The following is a 20,072-nucleotide window of genomic DNA, read 5'->3' on the forward strand; positions in this document are numbered from 1 at the left end:
TGATATACCCCTTATATATATATATATATATATATATATATATATATATATATATATATAATACTATATTTTAGTTTGATAATATTTTTTAATGGTACTGAATTACATTACATTTATGCAGTAGTTATAATCCATTTATTACCTGTTAACCAACTTTTGAGCATAGATCTGAAAATGAAATTTCCTTTATAATAGTTTATAATAATAATTTGAAGAAGACGCTTTAGCAGATTACTGCTGTAGTAAAAAACAAATTTAAAGTGAAATTAAAGTTTATGAAAAACGCATAAAAATACTATTTTCAAATTGTACATGAAATATATATTTTCCAAAACATTTTTTACTCTACAGTTGCATGAAAATCAAAACCATAAATCTAAACAATTTGTTTTCTAAATTTGAGGTTGATGTGTCAAAAAATGAGGTTCAGTAAGATTTTGTTTGGGCACAGTACCAAACGTTTCCACTAGATGAAATTCATTTTCTATTCATTTCCATTGCGGTCATTTTTGACTGGACCATTGAACCTTTTTGAATTATGTCCATGATTATTTTTGGTGTTCACATAGCAAGTGTCCTAACATTGACAAAGTTTCATACCATTCTGATGAAGTAAAAAAAAAAAAAAAATCTAAAAAACCAAAACGTAATTTTTTTTGTCAAAAATGACAAAGGGCACCAGAGGGTTAAAGGTGTTTTATTGTTGATGTTCAGAAAACACTTATTCATGCCTTATTCTCAGGTCATTGATTGAGCTAATATATAGTTTGTTATTCTCCTTGGTGTCGCTTGTGGCTTAGAAATGGCACACTGCAGCTTTAAGTTAAAGGTGACTGCATTAATGTTCCGACACATGATATTCCTGTGCTCTGTTTCCATATGGCAGCTCCCCTGACAACAGAATCAGCTTCAAGAAGTGGGGATCAATTTAATGTGTTTAGAGATTAACAGCGATATTTGACTGCAGATGCTCTTCATCAAATAGCCATCAGCAAAGCCAGATGTCTCCTCTGAGTTCACTGTGACCTTTTCATAACACCGCGCTCTCTTACCTCACACCTCACTGCATATACAGCACAAGTGCAACGTCTCATGGGAGCAGAGGAAGCTCTTCTGACCTTGTTATCATTTGTTCCTCACATGCTTTCTCGCTCACTCTCCTTCTCTCACCTTTTCCCACTTTTCCACAGTCATCTCAACCTCATCTTGACAGTATTTTACACTATTAATCTGCTTTAAGAGATGGTTCTCCCAAAAATGAATATTCTGTCATCATTTACTCGCCCTCGTGAGACTTTATTTCTTTTCTTTATTTCTCCTTGTGTTCCTCAACAATCTGAGGTTAACAGCAGAGCTAAGATTCAAGCTGTTCTAATGCTCTGAAAATGTTTAATTACGTTAAAAATTATTATATCAAAGGGATAATTGACCCAAAAACAAAAGACTCCATAATTTACTCATATATGCACAGTATATGAAGATCAGAACAACACTGAAAAAAATGGTAACCTGAAAATGGTAACATCAGTCAAGCTTTATTCAAGCCAAAAATATTATTTAATATCACTGAATCAACCTAAGTAGAGGTTGTATGGGTTACATCAAGTAGAAAAAGTTCTTTAAGGGAACAATAGCAGGTTACCACTTTCTACAGTGAACACTGGACCCCATTGCCCATTAACTATTTTCAGTTTTTTTACATTTATTTTTAGTTTAAGTTTCAGAATTTTTGTTATTTTATGTTGTCATTTTAATTATTATTATTTTTGTTTTTTATCTAATAAAATATATTTTATTTTATAATTGTTTTATCATTTCTAATCAAATCTAATCATTTCTAATCATACATTTAGATAACAATAACAATACTGATACTGAAAAGTATTGATTAAAAATAGTTCCATCTAATTACTTTCACCAAACGTTCATATGCTGCATATTTTTATGCTTGTTTTTGTGTCATTAGCTCAGCAACATTTTACCGTACAAAAATGGACCGTTTTCACGGTCTGTGATGACACATTTCGATGGTCATAATCATTATAAATCCTGCAAACAACAATATACTTTGTATTATATTACCTTTGCATCAAATTACAAAAAAAATGTGTTAGCGCTGCTGTGAGAGTGTTTCTAACACAGTGGCAATGGGAGTGATGATAAATTTGACATTGTTCTATCTTCTGACTGCCATTATCAATCTCTCTATTTTTTCTTTCGCTATTTTGAGTTTTTCTTTTGCTATTTGAGCAAATGGTTTACCCAACTATGATGAATTCCACTTGAGAAACCTGTAAATGTTAAAAGGTATCAGTTGTGAACTAAGTCTCATGTTTTTGTGTGGCACACCTGCTGTGAAGAACGTTCTAAATCTGTCACTTATGAGGTTCCATGTCAGATAGATGCCATCAGCTGCTTACAGTACATAGGCTGTAGACAGCAAGACAGCTTAGTGGTTGTTGGAACAGAGCTCCAGATTAAATGGTTCCTGTTGATGTTTTCTCTTTTTCGCTTTTGCTCTTTCTTTGTGCATTCATACAATGATTAGTCAATAAAACATTAATTAATTCGCTTCCTCTTGCTGTGTAAGCATCTGCTATTGTCTATGAGTTGGTGCCTATATACTGACACACACCCTGCAACCTGCACACTTAAAGGAACACTCCACTATTTTGGAAAATGGGCTCATTTTCCAACTCCCCAAGAGTTAAACAGTTGAGTTTTACCGTTTTCGAATCCATTCAGCTGATCTCCGGGTCTGGCGGTAGCACATCTTAGCATAGATCATTGAATCTGATTAGACCATTAACATCTCACTCAAAAATGGCCAAAGAGTTTCTATATTTTTCCTATTTAAAACTTGACTCTTCTGTAGTTACATCATGTACTAAGACCGACGGAAAATGAAAAGTTGCTATCTATATTATAGAGGAACTATACTCCCATTCCGACGGAAAGTTGAAAAGGGATCGCAACTTTTCATTTTCCGTCGGTCTTAGTACACGATGTAACTACAGAAGAGTCAAGATTTAAATAGGAAAAATATCGACACTCTTTGGTCATTTTTGAGCGAGATGCTAACGGTCTAATCAGATTCAATGATCTATGCTAAGCTACAGCTAAAAGTGCTACCGCCAGACCCGGAGATCGGGCTGAATGGATTCGAAAACGGTAAAACTCAACTGTTTAACTCTAGGGGAGTTGGAAAATGAGCCTATTTTCAAAAATAGTGGAGTGTTCCTTTAAACACTGCATTACTGCAATGCAGATCCCCCCCCCCCCCAAAAAAAAGCATGGAGTGGCATGAAGTGTTATTAAGTGACACTGTTGGTTCTCATTATTTCATAGCCAGGCTGGCTTGAATTCAGTAAAATATTAAAGTCAGGAAAAATAAATGACAGATGTTTTGCTTGATGAATGATACTGAAGGTTCGACAAGTGCTGCATTAATGTAGAAATCACATCTCCTTTGATATGTATCACTCATTTAAATGATGAAACAGATCCAGTGATGAATAATAAATTCACTCAGAGCACATTCAGAAAACTGACAGCCTAAACGGAGCTGCCCTTTCTCCCCATTTCTAGAAAGTTTATACAACATGTCCTTGGCCAGGCTAATTGGTATAAATTGTTGGGCCGTTTTGAGTTCTTTCATGATATAAGTAAGGCCCCGGCAGACTCATTGACTGTGGCGGCTCTCCAGGCCTCTGCAGCCAGAGATGATTTATTTATGCCTGCATTTCTGATACCTCTCAAACTGTGATCTAATATCAACAGACAGCCTGCCAAATTGAGCAGATTGGCTGTGACTGTGAAGGAGAGAGGGGGACAGATCTGCTAAAATAGGGGCCAAAGGCCCTCTGATCTACCACCGGACCCCGTTTTACTCTCACTTAAAGAGAGTTCACGCAAACATAACAATACTGTCATCATTTACTCACCTTCTGTTATTGTGCCATACAGGTTTGGACAAAATTATTTTTTGGGTACAGTATCCCATTAAATTATTTTTTTAGCTATCATTTAGCAGTTTTTTGTGATCAGATCCCAAGTTATATATATATATATATATATATACTGTATAACTATAAGATATAATAATTTTTGTTAAATCATAGCAGTGTTTATCTGACACTAGTAAAATTACTAGTATCTCAGTTGGATGACAGGAAAAGCAGATACGTTTACACAAAATAACAACTACAAAAATAAAATACATAATTCAAAAACATGGTGATGAACAGCAGAAATTAACTGTATTTTTTCTACAAAAAGGACTGCAGTGACTCACTAACTAATGAACTGTTCAAATGAATGAACTAGCTGAAATAACTGATTCACTGATTCAAATTAACCGATTCACTTATGAATTATTATCCTTCCCAACACTAGCAAATATGCATTGATTATTGCTTCAGATTACCTTTTAAACTGCCTATCTGGACAGTATTTTGCACTATTATGCTGCTTTAAAAGGATAATTCAATTGAAATAAAAACATTTAAAAGTCTGTCATCATTCTGTGATCATTTGTTTTATTTTTTTTCATTTCTAAATTATTTTTGGTTTTCTTTTGTGTTCAGAAAGAAATTCATACAGGTGATGAACGATATGAGGGCGAGAAAATGGCTGTTTTGACCCAGCGGTTGTGTTAAATGTTTAACCCAACCTTCTGGGTAGAAACCCAACCGCTGGGTCAAAACAACCCAATTGCTGGGTTTGTCCCTATTTTACCCAGCACTGGGTTGTATTTAACCCAGCATTTTTTAGAGTTTAGAGTGAGTCTGTTACGGGTATTGGTGCTGTAAGGAACACAAGACGGCAGAGAATTCCAAATAACAGTCATTTAATAAATCCACAGAAGAAACACTGGAGAAACTTGGGGAAAATGCAGCACAACCAACATCTAACATTAAACAATAACCGGCAAAGGACTGAACAGAACAGGGAGAACTTATACAGAAACTAAATGAGGGAACTAATGAGATGATTAATGAACACAAGTGAACAGAATTAACTAATCAGGGGTGGGTTTCCTGTACAACGACGTAACTCGCTGATTAACCACCATAGTATGATGCATTGTTGTTGAAACGAACTAGCTAGTTACGACTGTTTCCCGAACACGGTCACATCTCCGTCGTTTGAACCACATTAGTTCAACAACATAGGGCCATTGTTAATGACGTCACATGCATGTGGTGGAGGAATAACTTCTGCTATTTAAACGATTAGACATCTCTAAGATGCTGCTGTATTGAACATGGCACCTGATGACTAATTTACTATTTTTTGTTCCCTGTCATTTTGATTTATTTGATGTTTGATTCATCACGGGTTCCCTCCTACGTCATACTCCGGGGTTTCCTTAGGTATTTGTGCACAGTGTTCCTGTTCACCTGTCTTCGTTTTGTAATTGACCTAGTTTTCCTCAGTTGCCCTGGGGTGCGTTTCCCAAAAGCATCGTTAGCCAACTTTGGTCGCAAGTTCCGTCGTTACCAACATAGTTCAACGATTCAGTGTTTCCCGAAACCATAGTTCAAACGAACATTCGCAAACTTACGTGGTTGGAACTACAGCTCTCGACCTGTGGTTAGAAGCATAGTTTCTTGTTAGCAAGGGATATGGGCTTAAATAAATATGCTATTGGGCACAATGAGCAAGCTAACATGCAGTGCAGTCTATATATTCCATTCTATCTAAATATAAATACATTTTAATCTACGTATGTTAGCGCGTCCTCTAAAAAAAAGCAATTTTTGAAGAGTGCGCATGTGCACAAATACCTAAGGAAACCCCGGAGTATGACGTAGGAGGGAACCCGTGATGAATCAAACATCAAATAAATCAAAATGACAGGGAACAAAAAATAGTAAATTAGTCATCAGGTGCCATGTTCAATACAGCAGCATCTTAGAGATGTCTAATCGTTTAAATAGCAGAAGTTATTCCTCCACCACATGCATGTGACGTCATTAACAATGGCCCTATGTTGTTGAACTAATGTGGTTCAAACGACGGAGATGTGACCGTGTTCGGGAAACAGTCGTAACTAGCTAGTTCGTTTCAACAACAATGCATCATACTATGGTGGTTAATCAGCGAGTTACGTCGTTGTACAGGAAACCCACCCCTGATTAGTTAATTCTGTTCACTTGTGTTCATTAATCATCTCATTAGTTCCCTCATTTAGTTTCTGTATAAGTTCTCCCTGTTCTGTTCAGTCCTTTGCCGGTTATTGTTTAATGTTAGATGTTGGTTGTGCTGCATTTTCCCCAAGTTTCTCCAGTGTTTCTTCTGTGGATTTATTAAATGACTGTTATTTGGAATTCTCTGCCGTCTTGTGTTCCTTACAGCACCAATACCCGTAACAGACTCACTCTAAACTCTAAAAAATGCTGGGTTAAATACAACCCAATTGCTGGGTTTGTCCCTATTTTACCCAGCACTGGGTTGTATTTAACCCAGCATTTTTTAGAGTTTAGAGTGAGTCTGTTACGGGTATTGGTGCTGTAAGGAACACAAGACGGCAGAGAATTCCAAATAACAGTCATTTAATAAATCCACAGAAGAAACACTGGAGAAACTTGGGGAAAATGCAGCACAACCAACATCTAACATTAAACAATAACCGGCAAAGGACTGAACAGAACAGGGAGAACTTATACAGAAACTAAATGAGGGAACTAATGAGATGATTAATGAACACAAGTGAACAGAATTAACTAATCAGGGGTGGGTTTCCTGTACAACGACGTAACTCGCTGATTAACCACCATAGTATGATGCATTGTTGTTGAAACGAACTAGCTAGTTACGACTGTTTCCCGAACACGGTCACATCTCCGTCGTTTGAACCACATTAGTTCAACAACATAGGGCCATTGTTAATGACGTCACATGCATGTGGTGGAGGAATAACTTCTGCTATTTAAACGATTAGACATCTCTAAGATGCTGCTGTATTGAACATGGCACCTGATGACTAATTTACTATTTTTTGTTCCCTGTCATTTTGATTTATTTGATGTTTGATTCATCACGGGTTCCCTCCTACGTCATACTCCGGGGTTTCCTTAGGTATTTGTGCACATGCGCACTCTTCAAAAATTGCTTTTTTTTAGAGGACGCGCTAACATACGTAGATTAAAATGTATTTATATTTAGATAGAATGGAATATATAGACTGCACTGCATGTTAGCTTGCTCATTGTGCCCAATAGCATATTTATTTAAGCCCATATCCCTTGCTAACAAGAAACTATGCTTCTAACCACAGGTCGAGAGCTGTAGTTCCAACCACGTAAGTTTGCGAATGTTCGTTTGAACTATGGTTTCGGGAAACACTGAATCGTTGAACTATGTTGGTAACGACGGAACTTGCGACCAAAGTTGGCTAACGATGCTTTTGGGAAACGCACCCCAGGGCAACTGAGGAAAACTAGGTCAATTACAAAACGAAGACAGGTGAACAGGAACACAAACAAAAGTCCATAACCGTGACAGAGTCGTGCAGCTCTATTTTGGACTAACTGTAATTTTTTACAAATCTTTACTTGATGCACTCGACCACACCGCTGGACAGTAGTCTAAATAAGTAAGAACCATTGTTTGCGCAATTTGAGAAATGCAATATTGGGTAACACTTTAGTATAAGGAACACTTCTTACTATTAACTAGTTGCTTATTAGAATGCCTGTTATTAACATATTGGCTGTTTAGTAGTACTTATAAAGCGCATATTCTGCATCCCTAATCCTGCCCAATACCTAAACTTAACAACTACCTTACTAACTATTAATAAGCAGCAATTAGGAGTTTATTGAGGCAAAAGTTGTAGTTAATAGCTAGTTAATATTGAGAATTGGACCTTAAAATAAAGTGTGACCCAATATTGTGGTAAAATTTTTGCACATCTCTTAATAACCGATAGACCTCTTCCCACAACTGTTGCTATATTTTCTAGCTGTTTTGACCTCTTCAACCTGCTATCTAGTAGAACTCCAAAAAGTCTGGTTTCCTCTACCTGTTCAATAGGCACACGCTTTACAGACAGATTTAAATTGAAATTTGATCCAAACACAATGCTTTTGGTTTTTGTTAGATTTAGAGCCAACTTATTTTACATACCCACTTTACAGCTAATTGCAATTCCTCATCCAAATCAGTAGACAATTGTTCAATTGATGTTGCTGGTAAACACAATGTTGTATCATCTGTGTACATAACTGTCCTTTGCACACTTTAAAACAAGAGGAAGTTCATTGGTAAAAATAGAAAATAACAATGGTCCTAAACAGCTTCCTTGAGGCACGCTACATTGCAACTCTTTCACTTCTGAATAACTTCCATTATAGAATACACATGGTCTCATATTAGTCAGATAACTTTTATGAGAAGTAAATTGATAACATTTCAGTTTTTCCAGCAATAATTTATAATTCAATACATCAAAAGCTGAGCTAAAATCTAACAATACTGCTCCTACTAAGTTATTGTTATCAATCTGTGCTAAGCAATCATTTGTCATTTGTGTTAATGCAGTTCCTGTTGAATGTCCTTCCCGATATGCATGCTGAAAATCAGAGAATAAATTATTCTCCTTAAAGAAGGATTGAATTTGCACACAGACTATCATTTCAGATACTTTACTAAGAACTGGTAGCAAACTTATTGGTCGACTTAAACTGAATGCTAAGTTGCTAAATGCTATTATTCTTAAGGAGTTAAGGTTTCCTTGATAAATTGTCTAGACTCTTGGCTATTGATGTTAGTGGCAGGGCTCATGCTCATGTTTCATTATCATTGAATGTTTCAACACTTCTGGTGGGAGGTGCTTGAGCTCTGCTTATTAAACACGGTTGTTTTACCTCAGCCAATCAGACATCCTCACAGATCCCCGCTGTGAATCCCGCTGCCCTACTTTTAAGACGCTGTGAAAATTGACACTTTCTCTAGCTTCACTTTCCCTTTCTCTTTGAAATATTATCTCTTCACTGTCTGCCTTCACTGGCATCTCTCTATCTTGCAATTCTGCCTGTTAAAATAAAGAATATTTTTGCAGGTCCTAAAATATGATCATTTTGAGCTACTCGCACATAATAATAATTATAATAATAAAATATAATGTATATACTGTTCAAAATATATTACTCTCTAAAATGTGGCAACACTTTACTATAAGGTTCCATTTGTTAACATTAGTTAACATGAACAAACATTGAAAAACACATCTACAGCATTTATTAATCTTTTATTTGCTAATACATTATTACAACTATTACAATTTTAAAATGATTGAAACAATGAATAGCTGTATTTTTATTAACTAACATTAACAAAAAAAATTAAACTGTTACAAATATATTGCTTTTTGTTTAACTAGGACCTTATCTATAAAATGTTACCATACAATTTAATATATCTAAATTAGTATATAATAAAGTATAATATAATAACTATTTATTTAAATAGAAAAACTGAAATTATTTAATAACTGAGTTATGTAAATAATACATTATAATCAAGCCTTTATTTAAATGGCCTATACAGAAGTTACATAACCATAGTTTATTTTAGTTAAACATCCTGTAATAATGCTTTTCTAGTGTGCATTGTCTTGAGTTATCTTTAGTTTACATAATTTAATATCTCCTATCTGTCTGTGTTTTAATGAATTTGTTGTCTAGTTCTTTTCTTATTATGATCTGGTCTTCTTAAAGGACAAAGATTTCCTTATTGCTAATCTGCATTTGTTAATTGTAATTAACCTGCAGGTTACTTCTGCTGACACACTCTGAGGATTTTTAGGCAAATTAGCTGAAAACGCATTAATGTGTCCTTTACAGAAAGGCCATTTAAATAAAGGTTTGCTTTTATAATTAACTTGAAAAGGTGCCACGGATTTTATTTAGTATATATTTGTTTAATAATTAATTAAAACCCAAACTAATGTTCCAAATCATTTCTGTTATATTGTCAGCCCATCTGAAACATTAAAATCTCATGCAATCTCACAAGATATAAATCACAATGTTAATTGCCCTATTAAAAGCAAATGAAATACTATTTTCATCAAGCTATAAACCGAGAGTTCAGGCAATCTCTTACCGCTCAGACTCTTGATCAGTACATCTGTGCCAATGTCACAGTATCGAGCCAGGACAACCGGAGCCCTGCCTTGAAATGATATTTCACCTGGGCCCTGGTGATAATTGATTTCCTGCCTTGCTCTGCCAGGTCTGTGCAGTGTAATACACCTCTAATTATCCACCGCTGAAGGCCTCATAACTTGAATTCACTGCAATGATGCTCAGACAGGATATGTCTCAGCTCAGTGAAGGCATATGTTACTCAATACTGCATTTGTTTAATTTCTTGTTGTTTTGACCTCTGGTGCCATAGAATTAGGCTAAAATATCCTTTACCAGCATCCAGTATATCTAGTAAAGTTTGATTCAACAGTAATGTTCTTGGCACATGCTTTCACATAAAGGCTGAAAGGAAATTGCATATTTTAATAATCCGCAATTGTTAATGTTTACCATTTTCTCAGACAGGCTTTTGCTCGTTTCTAATTTTTGAGTTTATATATCCACTATGGAGGATCTGTGCTTTTATACAATTTCACGGAAACTACACTGTAAAAAAATTCCGTAAAATTTACGGTAAAAAAACGGCAGCTGTGGTTGCCGTAATTTTACCGTAAAAAATATGGTAGCAACGTTTTAGGTTTTACAGTTTTAACTTAAATTTACAGTTAAATACTGTAATTTCATTAACTGATATAATGTTAATATACCAACCTATTGAAGTACTGAAATCTGTTTTGTACCTTTGTAATACACTGATAACCACCAAAAGCAGGTGATGATGAGAAAGTCACATGATGAACCAAAGCCTATCACAAGCAGCTTTTAAATAATAACATATATAGAAGGTGCACAGTGTCATTCACACAAACACCAAACACCATCATAGTAACACACATGAAACTGAAATAATGCAATAAACATTCATTTAACAACATTAGGTGTAACACACAACCCTAATATACAAAACTGATAAGAAAAAACTAAGAAGAAACATTGTTATTTCAACAAAAAAAACATCACATTTGAAATGTGTTCGCAGGGAATTCTGGGAATGTCAATTTACGGTTATTCACTGTAAATTATATTGTCTTTTTCACTTCCAAAAATGGTATGCTACCGTAAAATTAATGTCCAATATGTGTAATGTCCAATACAATTTTTCATCGTATATAGTAGGGGAATTTACCGTTAACCATTTAGCAGGTTTTTACTGTAGCATTTTTACAGTATTTTACCGTTAAATTCACGGTCATTTTTTTACAGTGTATCCAAAATAAGGTAAAACTTTGCCGTAAAACATTGAGCTTTTCTGGTTGTGAGAGGAAACCTGTAGTGGACTAAAATTTGGTACAATGTGAATGCCAAAATAAATAAAATCATGTATGCGTGCATGCATGCATGCAAGAATAAATAAATGAGTTTAATCATGTAGCAAAAGACGTTAACCTTGCACAGTGCTGTGCAGTTTCATTTTTAGAATAAAGAGAAAAATTACTGTGGCCGCACCCTGCTAAACAAATCACAATTCTGAAAACAAAATAACAAGTCTAGAAACAAAATAGCAATTTATAAACACAATGTCAAATTCTAAACATATACTTCGGAATGTTGCGACTGACCAATCAGAATCAAGTATTCCACGGAGCCGTGTAATAAGCTGTGTTATTAGCACACATTGTGTCGGAGGTGCAGTTCTCAGACATATTCATTGATCAAGTCATTGATCAAAAACACACTATGCTGGGACAGTGTTTCCTTCCTCAGATCCCTCCTAATCATCAGCGTTAGCAAGCAGTGGGTAACTTATTAAAGTCAATCTCTCTTTGGCATGTGGTTAATTGAGTCTTCCCTGTATTGAATTATGCATGATTCTCTTGAGCAGGTTTGATTATCAGCCCCTAGAAGCTCAAATTGCTCATCATGTAAAATCACATGCAACATCCCGCATAGCATTTCAAATCTGGTCACAGGCTATGTGCTAGTCTAATTACTGTTTACTGACAAACGTACTGTACCTAATCTATTAGTTGTTCAAAAAACACAAAAGATATACTAGAATACTCGCATACTTCTCACTGCATAGTGTACACTAAATACTGCTTACCTAATGTTCAAAAGGTTTGGGTTTAGACATTTTCAAAGGAGAAGTCTCTGAATTTATTATGAAAAGTACAGTAATACAGTAATATTATGCAATGATATTTTAATCTAAAATAAACATTTTCCATATATATATATATATATGTTCAGTTTTGTTGGCATCCATTTGTAGTTTTGGAAATAAAACAATTATTTTGCATTTCATATTGAGTTTTAATGTAAAAATGTCTTTAAGAAACAAGTATTACATGCAAAGTTTCATTGCACACAGTATACAGTATTACATAATGGAGCAAGTATAGCAGCATGCTACTCCAAACATATAAAGGAATATTCTGGATTTAATAAAGTCATGCTCTAATTTTACAGCATACAGTATGTGACATGCCAGAGCTTGTATAAACTTTATGTAAACTGAATGTCCCTTCTTTCATATAACCTGGTGCTGTAATTTATATAAAGGCAATGAACTATGAAAAATAAAACCTGAAAATGTATGCTCGCTATTTTGTTTTTACATTATTGTTGCATTATTTTTTTTATTTTTTTTTTGAGTGAAGAGGATCAAATTTATATTAATCTGAACTTTCTCATTTAGTGTCTGTGGGTGACTAAACTGTTGCATGGACTTACTGAAACATGTTTGGCCCTGCTTTTGAGTACAATTGTGCTCATAAAAGTTTGTCCGTCTCCTGATATATATAAACACACACACACACACACACACACACACACACACACACACACACACACATACACCACACACACACACACACAAACATTGACCTTGGTGAATTGTGTGTTCAGAGGCTTTCAGCAGGCACTAGAGTGTAATGTGGGTGGACTGGTCTATCATACCTCTCTCCCCCAGGCTGGCTGCAGCCCACAGCTTCACCTCTGCTAATCAGAAGCTCTCATCATCACGGCAGTGTAGTGATACTGGGTCAAACTGGCTTCGCTCCTACATTCACCACTACTGAGTCTCCTTAGAAGCACGGCTGACTGGGCTGCAGCTCAAAGCTATAGAAAAATCAATGTAGACCAATCTTTCACTCAGATTCCAAAGCTCTGCCAAGCTAATTCATCAAGTTTGCCTTTTCACCTTAAATACCTAGAATATTGACCATTTTTTAGTGCCTCATTTAAATGGACTGAGTTTATTTATTTTTTCACTCCAAGGGTTACTTCAAAATCATTTCAGCTCAGAAAATAAGAAATTGCTCCATAAGGTTTCGCATATAGTAGCAGTAGTAGTAATAATAAAAATAATAATACATTATAAAGTAATAAAATATCATAAATATAATGTAACTAAATGTTAAACTTTACAGAATGTAACATTATTGCAATTGCATTTTTTTTTGGTCCGGAAAATTTATCATAATTTATTTTATTTATTTTAACAGATAGGAGGCAAAAAATGTAATAGGAATTATTTATTTTCCAGGTAGCATTTTACACATTTAACACTGTTCAATAGTTTTAAGATTTAATCGCGCAAAGGAGCATTAATTCAATTTTTTTTTTAACTGTCAGTTAAAATGTTACAAAAGATTTCAAATAAATGCTGTTCCATTGTTCTGTGTAAACTTCATATTCATCAAAAAAACCTGAATAATAAATTTCCACAAAAATATTAAGCAGCACAACTGTTTTCAACATTGATAATAATAAATGCTTCCTGAGCACCAAATCAACATAATGATTTGGTGAATTCTGAAAGATCATATTCCAAACGATCATGTGGCACTGAAGACTGGAGTAATGATGCTGAAAACTCAGCAATTCTTCACAGGAAAAACATGTTTTAACGTACACATTATATGCAATATATAATTTCAGGATGGCAGTAGTCTTCCACAAGCCACTGCAACATTGCGTTCAGATCTGTTGTCATTCTGAAATTGGCAAATTCTGATCTGAAACAAGGTCAGGTCATGAGGAATATATAACACTGTTTTTGTACTGTATGTTGAAGCGCTGTAGGGATTTTGCTTCCTGACTGGAATAAATGAATCATCTAAATGGAGGGAGTTTTGGCACAATGATGATAATTGCCTGTTCCCATGCATTAATCTGCACTTAATCTAGACTAATCTCAAGCCACAGGCCTTTATTCTGGAGCTGCGCACATCATTCACAAGCCTCTTGTACATGCGTCAAATAGAGGACTATTCTGTGAGATAAAATGCATACATTTCAGAAATCAAAAATCCAAATTAAATTTCATAAAAATTTCAATTTAGTTAAATTTGTTACATTTGAATTGGCGCAAACATCCACATCCCCATGATCAGATGCTTTATTAACTGTCCTTTACACTGCTGTCAGTTTGGTTGTGTTATTGAAAGGATGACACAACAAGATTCCCATCTTAATGCATTCAAAAACTGACAAAACCTGTTGCATTCCTGGGTCAATTTTTATTCAGTGGAAAGTAAGCTCATAAAAAAGTCATAACAACATTCTCAGTCATCACATTTTCAAATAAAACCATATTGTATCTGATGAATAATTTCTCATTAAAGGCAGGGTTGGTGGTTTGGTTCAAAACCAGTTGAAAGTCTCTTCACATCCCGCTTAGGGTTGGGTATCGTTTGGGTTTTTTATGATACCGGTGCCAAATCGATACTTTTAAAACGGTACTGGTGCCGAAACGGTGCCTGAACCGATACTTTAAGAAAAAATAGCAACAAAATGATGGTGGATGACATTAATGAACGGCTTTTTTATTGCAAAACAAAACAAAACATGTATTATCATATGTCTACTTCAGATTTCTTTTGAGAGAAGTATGTGTTTCCTATTTTTACTCAAAATAGGATGTATTGGCCATTATTGAGTGCTATACACACATGTAATGTTTCATTCATACTGGTGGCCTGGCTTTGGAGAGTGTAGCAGATTAGCTCAAAAGTGAAATGTATATAAATAATTACAATTCATTATAATTAATTGCAATTATTTACCATCAACTAATCTTTTCGTCCAGCGAACATTCAGTGTAATTACCTCTCAACTCCAAGAAATTATATTTTCATGGCCACAGACTACAGAGAAAATACACACAACCGTTCCATAGCACATTGACTTTAATCTTGTTTCTTGTCTTTATTAATTTCATGTCTCATTTCCTATTATGCTCCTCCTGTATTCCACTTATCTCTACTATCAAAACTTGTTCTCAGAGATCCAATTCAAATCTTGCCTTTGATCAGCAGGTCCTTCAGTCTGTCTTTATGTGATCTCTCTATTATATTAGCAGCTCTGCTGATCTTATTTTGAATTCTCTCTGTGTTTGTCTTGAATCTCTCATTTGGGATTTAAATGGATATTTGACCCCAAAATGAACAATTATTCACCCCACATGTAATTCCAAATTTGTATGACTTTCTTTCTTCTGTGAAACATAAAAAAATTGAAAATGTCTCAGTGTTTTTTTTGTCCATCCATATAGTGAAATTGAATGGGGTCCAATGTTGTTTGGACTCCACTGATCAAACAGGTTTGCACTGATATGAGGGTGGGTAATTTTTGACTTTTTTAACTATCCCTTTAAATTTAACAGCCACAATATGTGAGTCTACTATGAATAAATTCTGTAAATGAATTGTGACACTTTTTGCTTTGAGCAGTGTCAGAGGCTGGCATACTATAGATGAGATGTGCTTTGCTTCTGCAGACCTCAGTGATGTGCTCAATTTTCAGGGTTTCACGGGATCGCTCTGTTTCTGTTGCCCCTCTCACACCTAACTTTTTCGGAGCCCCTGTGCTTTACTTCGCCGCCCCCTCCCACTTCAGCTGCTATCTCTCTGCACCACAAACACAGGAGAAACGCCTGCTTATGAAAACCTCTTTAAACCTGTTAGGAGCCTAAACAACTTTACAGCTTCAAGTAACTGTTTTCCGTTTTTTATATATTTTTAAATGTAATTTATTCCTGATGGTAAAGCTGAATTTTCAGCATCATTACTCCAGTCTTCAGTGTCACATGATCCTTCAGAAATCATTCTAATATGCTGATTTGCTGCTCAAGAAACCTTTCTTATTATTATCAATGATGAAAACAGTTGCTCTGCTTAATATTTGTTTGTGGAAACTGCAACTTTTTTTCCAGAAAGTTCAGAAGAACAGCATTTTTTAAAAATAGAAATCTGTAACCTTTGTAACATTATAAACGCCTTTACTGTCACTTTTGATGAATTTAATGCAGAGATGCCCAAACAGGGCCCATGGTTGGCCCTTGATGACCTTTGATTTGGCCCACCATGCCATATCACAAAAAAAAAGAAAACAAAAAGGATTGAAGCATATCTTAATTTTTAATATATATATATAAATATTTCATTTTTGGATTAAAATGTACATTAATTGAATGAAAAATAATAAAAAAATATTCAAATGAACACATTTTAATATAATATAATGCAACACTTTTGGCCCACGGCACTTAATCAAGTTTGTTTTTGGCCCTTCATGTTAAAACGTTTGGACACATTTGATTTAATGCATCCTTGCTGAATATTAGTATTAATTAGTTTTAAAAGACTCCAAACTTTTGAATGGCAGTGCATATTTAATTTTGAATAGTAAATTCTGGTGGTACCTAATTAATTAATAAATAACTGTTTTTTATTGCTTTTTGTAATAATTCCAATAGCATACAATATATTCATAATCATTTATAACATTTCACTTTCATAACATTTCAAATGATATGAACTGGATGTTGAATGCAAAAATCACTTTTCTGTTACAATCTCAATCAAATATAACTGTTTTTGCACACTTTGAAAGAGCTACCACTATGCAGGAAGTGTGGCTGATTGTTACACATCATTCAGACAATGTCATTTCTAATTGGGCATTTCTTGATCAAGTGTTTTTTATCCTCAGATGCCAGGTCCTGCTCAGCCGGGGAGTTCCAGTGTCGTAACCATAAATGTTTAGCACCGGTCTATGTGTGTGATGGCGATGATGACTGTGGAGACGGCAGCGATGAGGAGAAGTGCTCTCCGCCCACCTGTGGGCCGCATGAGTTTCGCTGTAACAGCTCCGAGTGTGTGCCACAGCCCTGGACCTGCGACGGTGACCCTGACTGTGCTGATGGCTCTGATGAGTGGGCAGGGCGATGTGGGGGCAGGTCTGGACGGCCGGCTCCGCCCCCTACCCGGAGACTGCAGTGTGGTGCTGGAGAATTTCGTTGCGGCAGTGGGGAGTGTGTGAAACTTTCCTGGAGGTGCGACAGGGACCCTGATTGCAAGGACAAGTCAGATGAGGCAGACTGCCGTGAGTGCACTATCACTTACTTCCTACAGAAAGTCCTTGGATCTCACTGTACAACCTTGACCCTAATTTGACACTAACTACTTTATATTAAAATGGTAACACTTTATTTTAAGGAACAGTTCTCACTATTAACTAGTTACTTATTAGCATGCATATTACTAGCATATTGGCTGGTTATTAGTACTTATAAAGCACATATTAATGTCTTATTCTGCATGACCATATTTTAGATCCCTTAATCCACTTCATATTTAACTTAACAACTACCTTCCTAGCTATTAATAAGCAGCAAATTAGGAGTTTGTTCATGGAAAACTCCTATGCATGCTAATAAGAAATTACTTAATAGTGAGAATGTGTGTGTGTTTTAATTTTAATTAAGAGATTTATTTTAATATATTAATAATTTATTAATTTTTATTAATATAATTAATAATATTACTAGTAATAATAGTGGTTGAGAACTGCTGTCTTACACTGGCCCCAGGCCCCAAGGTCAACTGTAGTTAATGCTCATTGTTTTTGTGCCATAAAAGTTTTGCACCCACCCGGTTCATTAGGATACGCGTGCAAGACTCGACAATGAGGACTGGCCAGTTGTCTGAGTCAATGTAAAAGACATTTGACGGAACTTTGGCCCAACTGGGCATCACAAAAGTTCATCATTTGCATTCGTTTTTACGTCTTGCCAATTTAAACATTCAGTCGATTTTAAGCCATTTAAGCTCAGATAGTGACAGTTGCCCAATATACCTGCTGCTGTCTGTCATTAATGTTGACAACAAAAGACAGAGAAAGATTACTCACTGCTCTTGACTGAATACATTTTTGCAGTTTTCATAAAGATGAATCTATATTTATTTTATACAGACTCTGCAGAATTATTTTACATTCCATTACTTCATTCATTTCCTGTGGTATATCTTACCTTACTTACCTATCTGAAAATCTTAAAGGGCACATCGGATGCCCATTTTTCACAAGCTGTTATGATTCTTTAGGGTCTTCCTGAAATGTCTGTAACATACTTTGGTTAAAATTCCTCAGTTTTCATGTAAAACAACACCCTTTTTGTCAAAAACAGCTTTGTTTACAGTGACCTGTTTCGGTGTATGTCCCTTTAAAGGATAATGAGCTACTGCTCACCCCACCCCTCTTCCGTGGGGCGTGTCACACAAGATGCATGAATTGCTGCCTTGGACTCCGTATATATGCCTCGGAGGTGGTCTTATTCAGATAGCTAGCTACCTGCGTAGAAACCAGCTGCGTATTGAAACAGCACGATGGATGACACAGTTTCAGACTCAGACAATGCATATCGAACTGGCTGTGTGTTTTCTTTTCAACTTTTCTGAGCTGGCAGACTCGCCAGAAACCTAACTAAATACAAAAAAAAACTTGAAAATGTCATCCAGTGTCCCCTTTAAAGCACTTGTTGTATTTCACTGCTATCTAAAATGGTGGTGTCGTAACAATCGTCTTTATTAGAATACAAGGTGACATGGGACAAAAACAAAAAAAAATAAATTGGAAAAAATGTAATCACTGGCCCGATCAACTGCCTGTGTAGGATGTTCTATTTATGAGAAATTCTCTTTCATAACAGTAGCATTTAAGAGGATATGCAAGAATGTGGATTGGTTTTGTAACATGCTTGTGTGTGTGCATGAGCCCTCTCTCCGCTTGTCTTTTTGTACATTGCATGGTTCATCTTTCTTTCTCTCTGACTCAGTTTTCACTTACTGAACTTGTTGGCTGCTGCATAGTTGCACACAAAGCAAACAGTCCCAGGGATTGTGCATGAAGGTGCTTGGCATCACCACCACATTTGTGCAAATATCTTTGCAGGACTCTCAGCAGGAGTTCTCATTGTGAGGGCCACACAACCTCAACAATGTTTCTGAAGAGCACGTCGCTCTTACATGCTCCGATGGGAATTCAATTCTCTTATACACTGTGAGGTTTTGCCAGAGATACGGCAAATAATTATTTTCTGACTGCCTGCCATTTATTATCTATTCCACCCACACAAAGACAATTCGTATTATTGAAGCCATTATTGCCACGTGACTCAAGGCATTTGGTGTGGAGATACACTTTAATTTAGTTTGACAGTGATGGCAGCATATACACCATTGTTGTGTAACATCATAGCATTTTCGTGCACTTTTGCAGTACGTTAGCCAAGTGTTTGTGTATTCATGTAGAGTACAGTGTTTCTGATCTTCCAGTGCACTTATTATATAGAAAGCCCTCCCGGAGCATCCTGGGGTTAAATGGGCTGTTCAAGGGCACAGTGCTGATGCTCATGAATGTAGAGACTACTCTGCACAACCCACACATAACACCATTTATCTTTGTGCCGCATCTTAATGGGTATAAAAAAAAACTTAGAATTAAGCTTCAGTGAAAGCATGTATCCTTCGCTGCCTGATATGACAGTTTGTGCAAAGAAAATGTAATTATTTATATTGAAGGGATAGAAAATTCTGTCATTTCTATCATTCCAAACCCATAAGACTTTCTTTCATCTTCAAAACACAAATAAGGATATTTTCTGACAGATTTGGAGCCTGAGTCTGCACA

At 35.6% G+C, this 20,072-nt stretch overlaps 1 protein-coding gene and 1 long non-coding RNA gene across 2 annotated transcripts in view; both read left to right on the top strand.

The window, feature by feature from the left end:
* Positions 1-123: 123 nt before the first annotated feature.
* LOC107559359 (uncharacterized) lies at positions 124-10,890 on the top strand. The gene is made up of 3 exons (XR_001605610.1): positions 124-194; positions 6,110-6,116; positions 10,881-10,890. It is a non-coding gene; the product is annotated as an uncharacterized lncRNA (long non-coding RNA).
* A 5,522-nt stretch (positions 10,891-16,412) lies between these two features.
* The window catches only part of LOC107559340 (low-density lipoprotein receptor-related protein 8-like), a 39,343-nt gene continuing 35,683 nt past the window's right edge, over positions 16,413-20,072 (top strand). The window contains exons 1-2 of the mRNA XM_016243125.1: positions 16,413-16,425; positions 17,094-17,486. Coding sequence (XP_016098611.1) covers positions 16,413-16,425; positions 17,094-17,486 — 406 coding nt within the window. The remainder of the gene's footprint in view (positions 16,426-17,093; positions 17,487-20,072) is intronic.

The sequence above is a fragment of the Sinocyclocheilus grahami genome, unplaced genomic scaffold (genome assembly GCF_001515645.1).
Source record: "Sinocyclocheilus grahami isolate Dianchi unplaced genomic scaffold, SAMN03320097.WGS_v1.1 scaffold682.1, whole genome shotgun sequence".
NCBI lineage: Eukaryota > Metazoa > Chordata > Actinopteri > Cypriniformes > Cyprinidae > Sinocyclocheilus > Sinocyclocheilus grahami.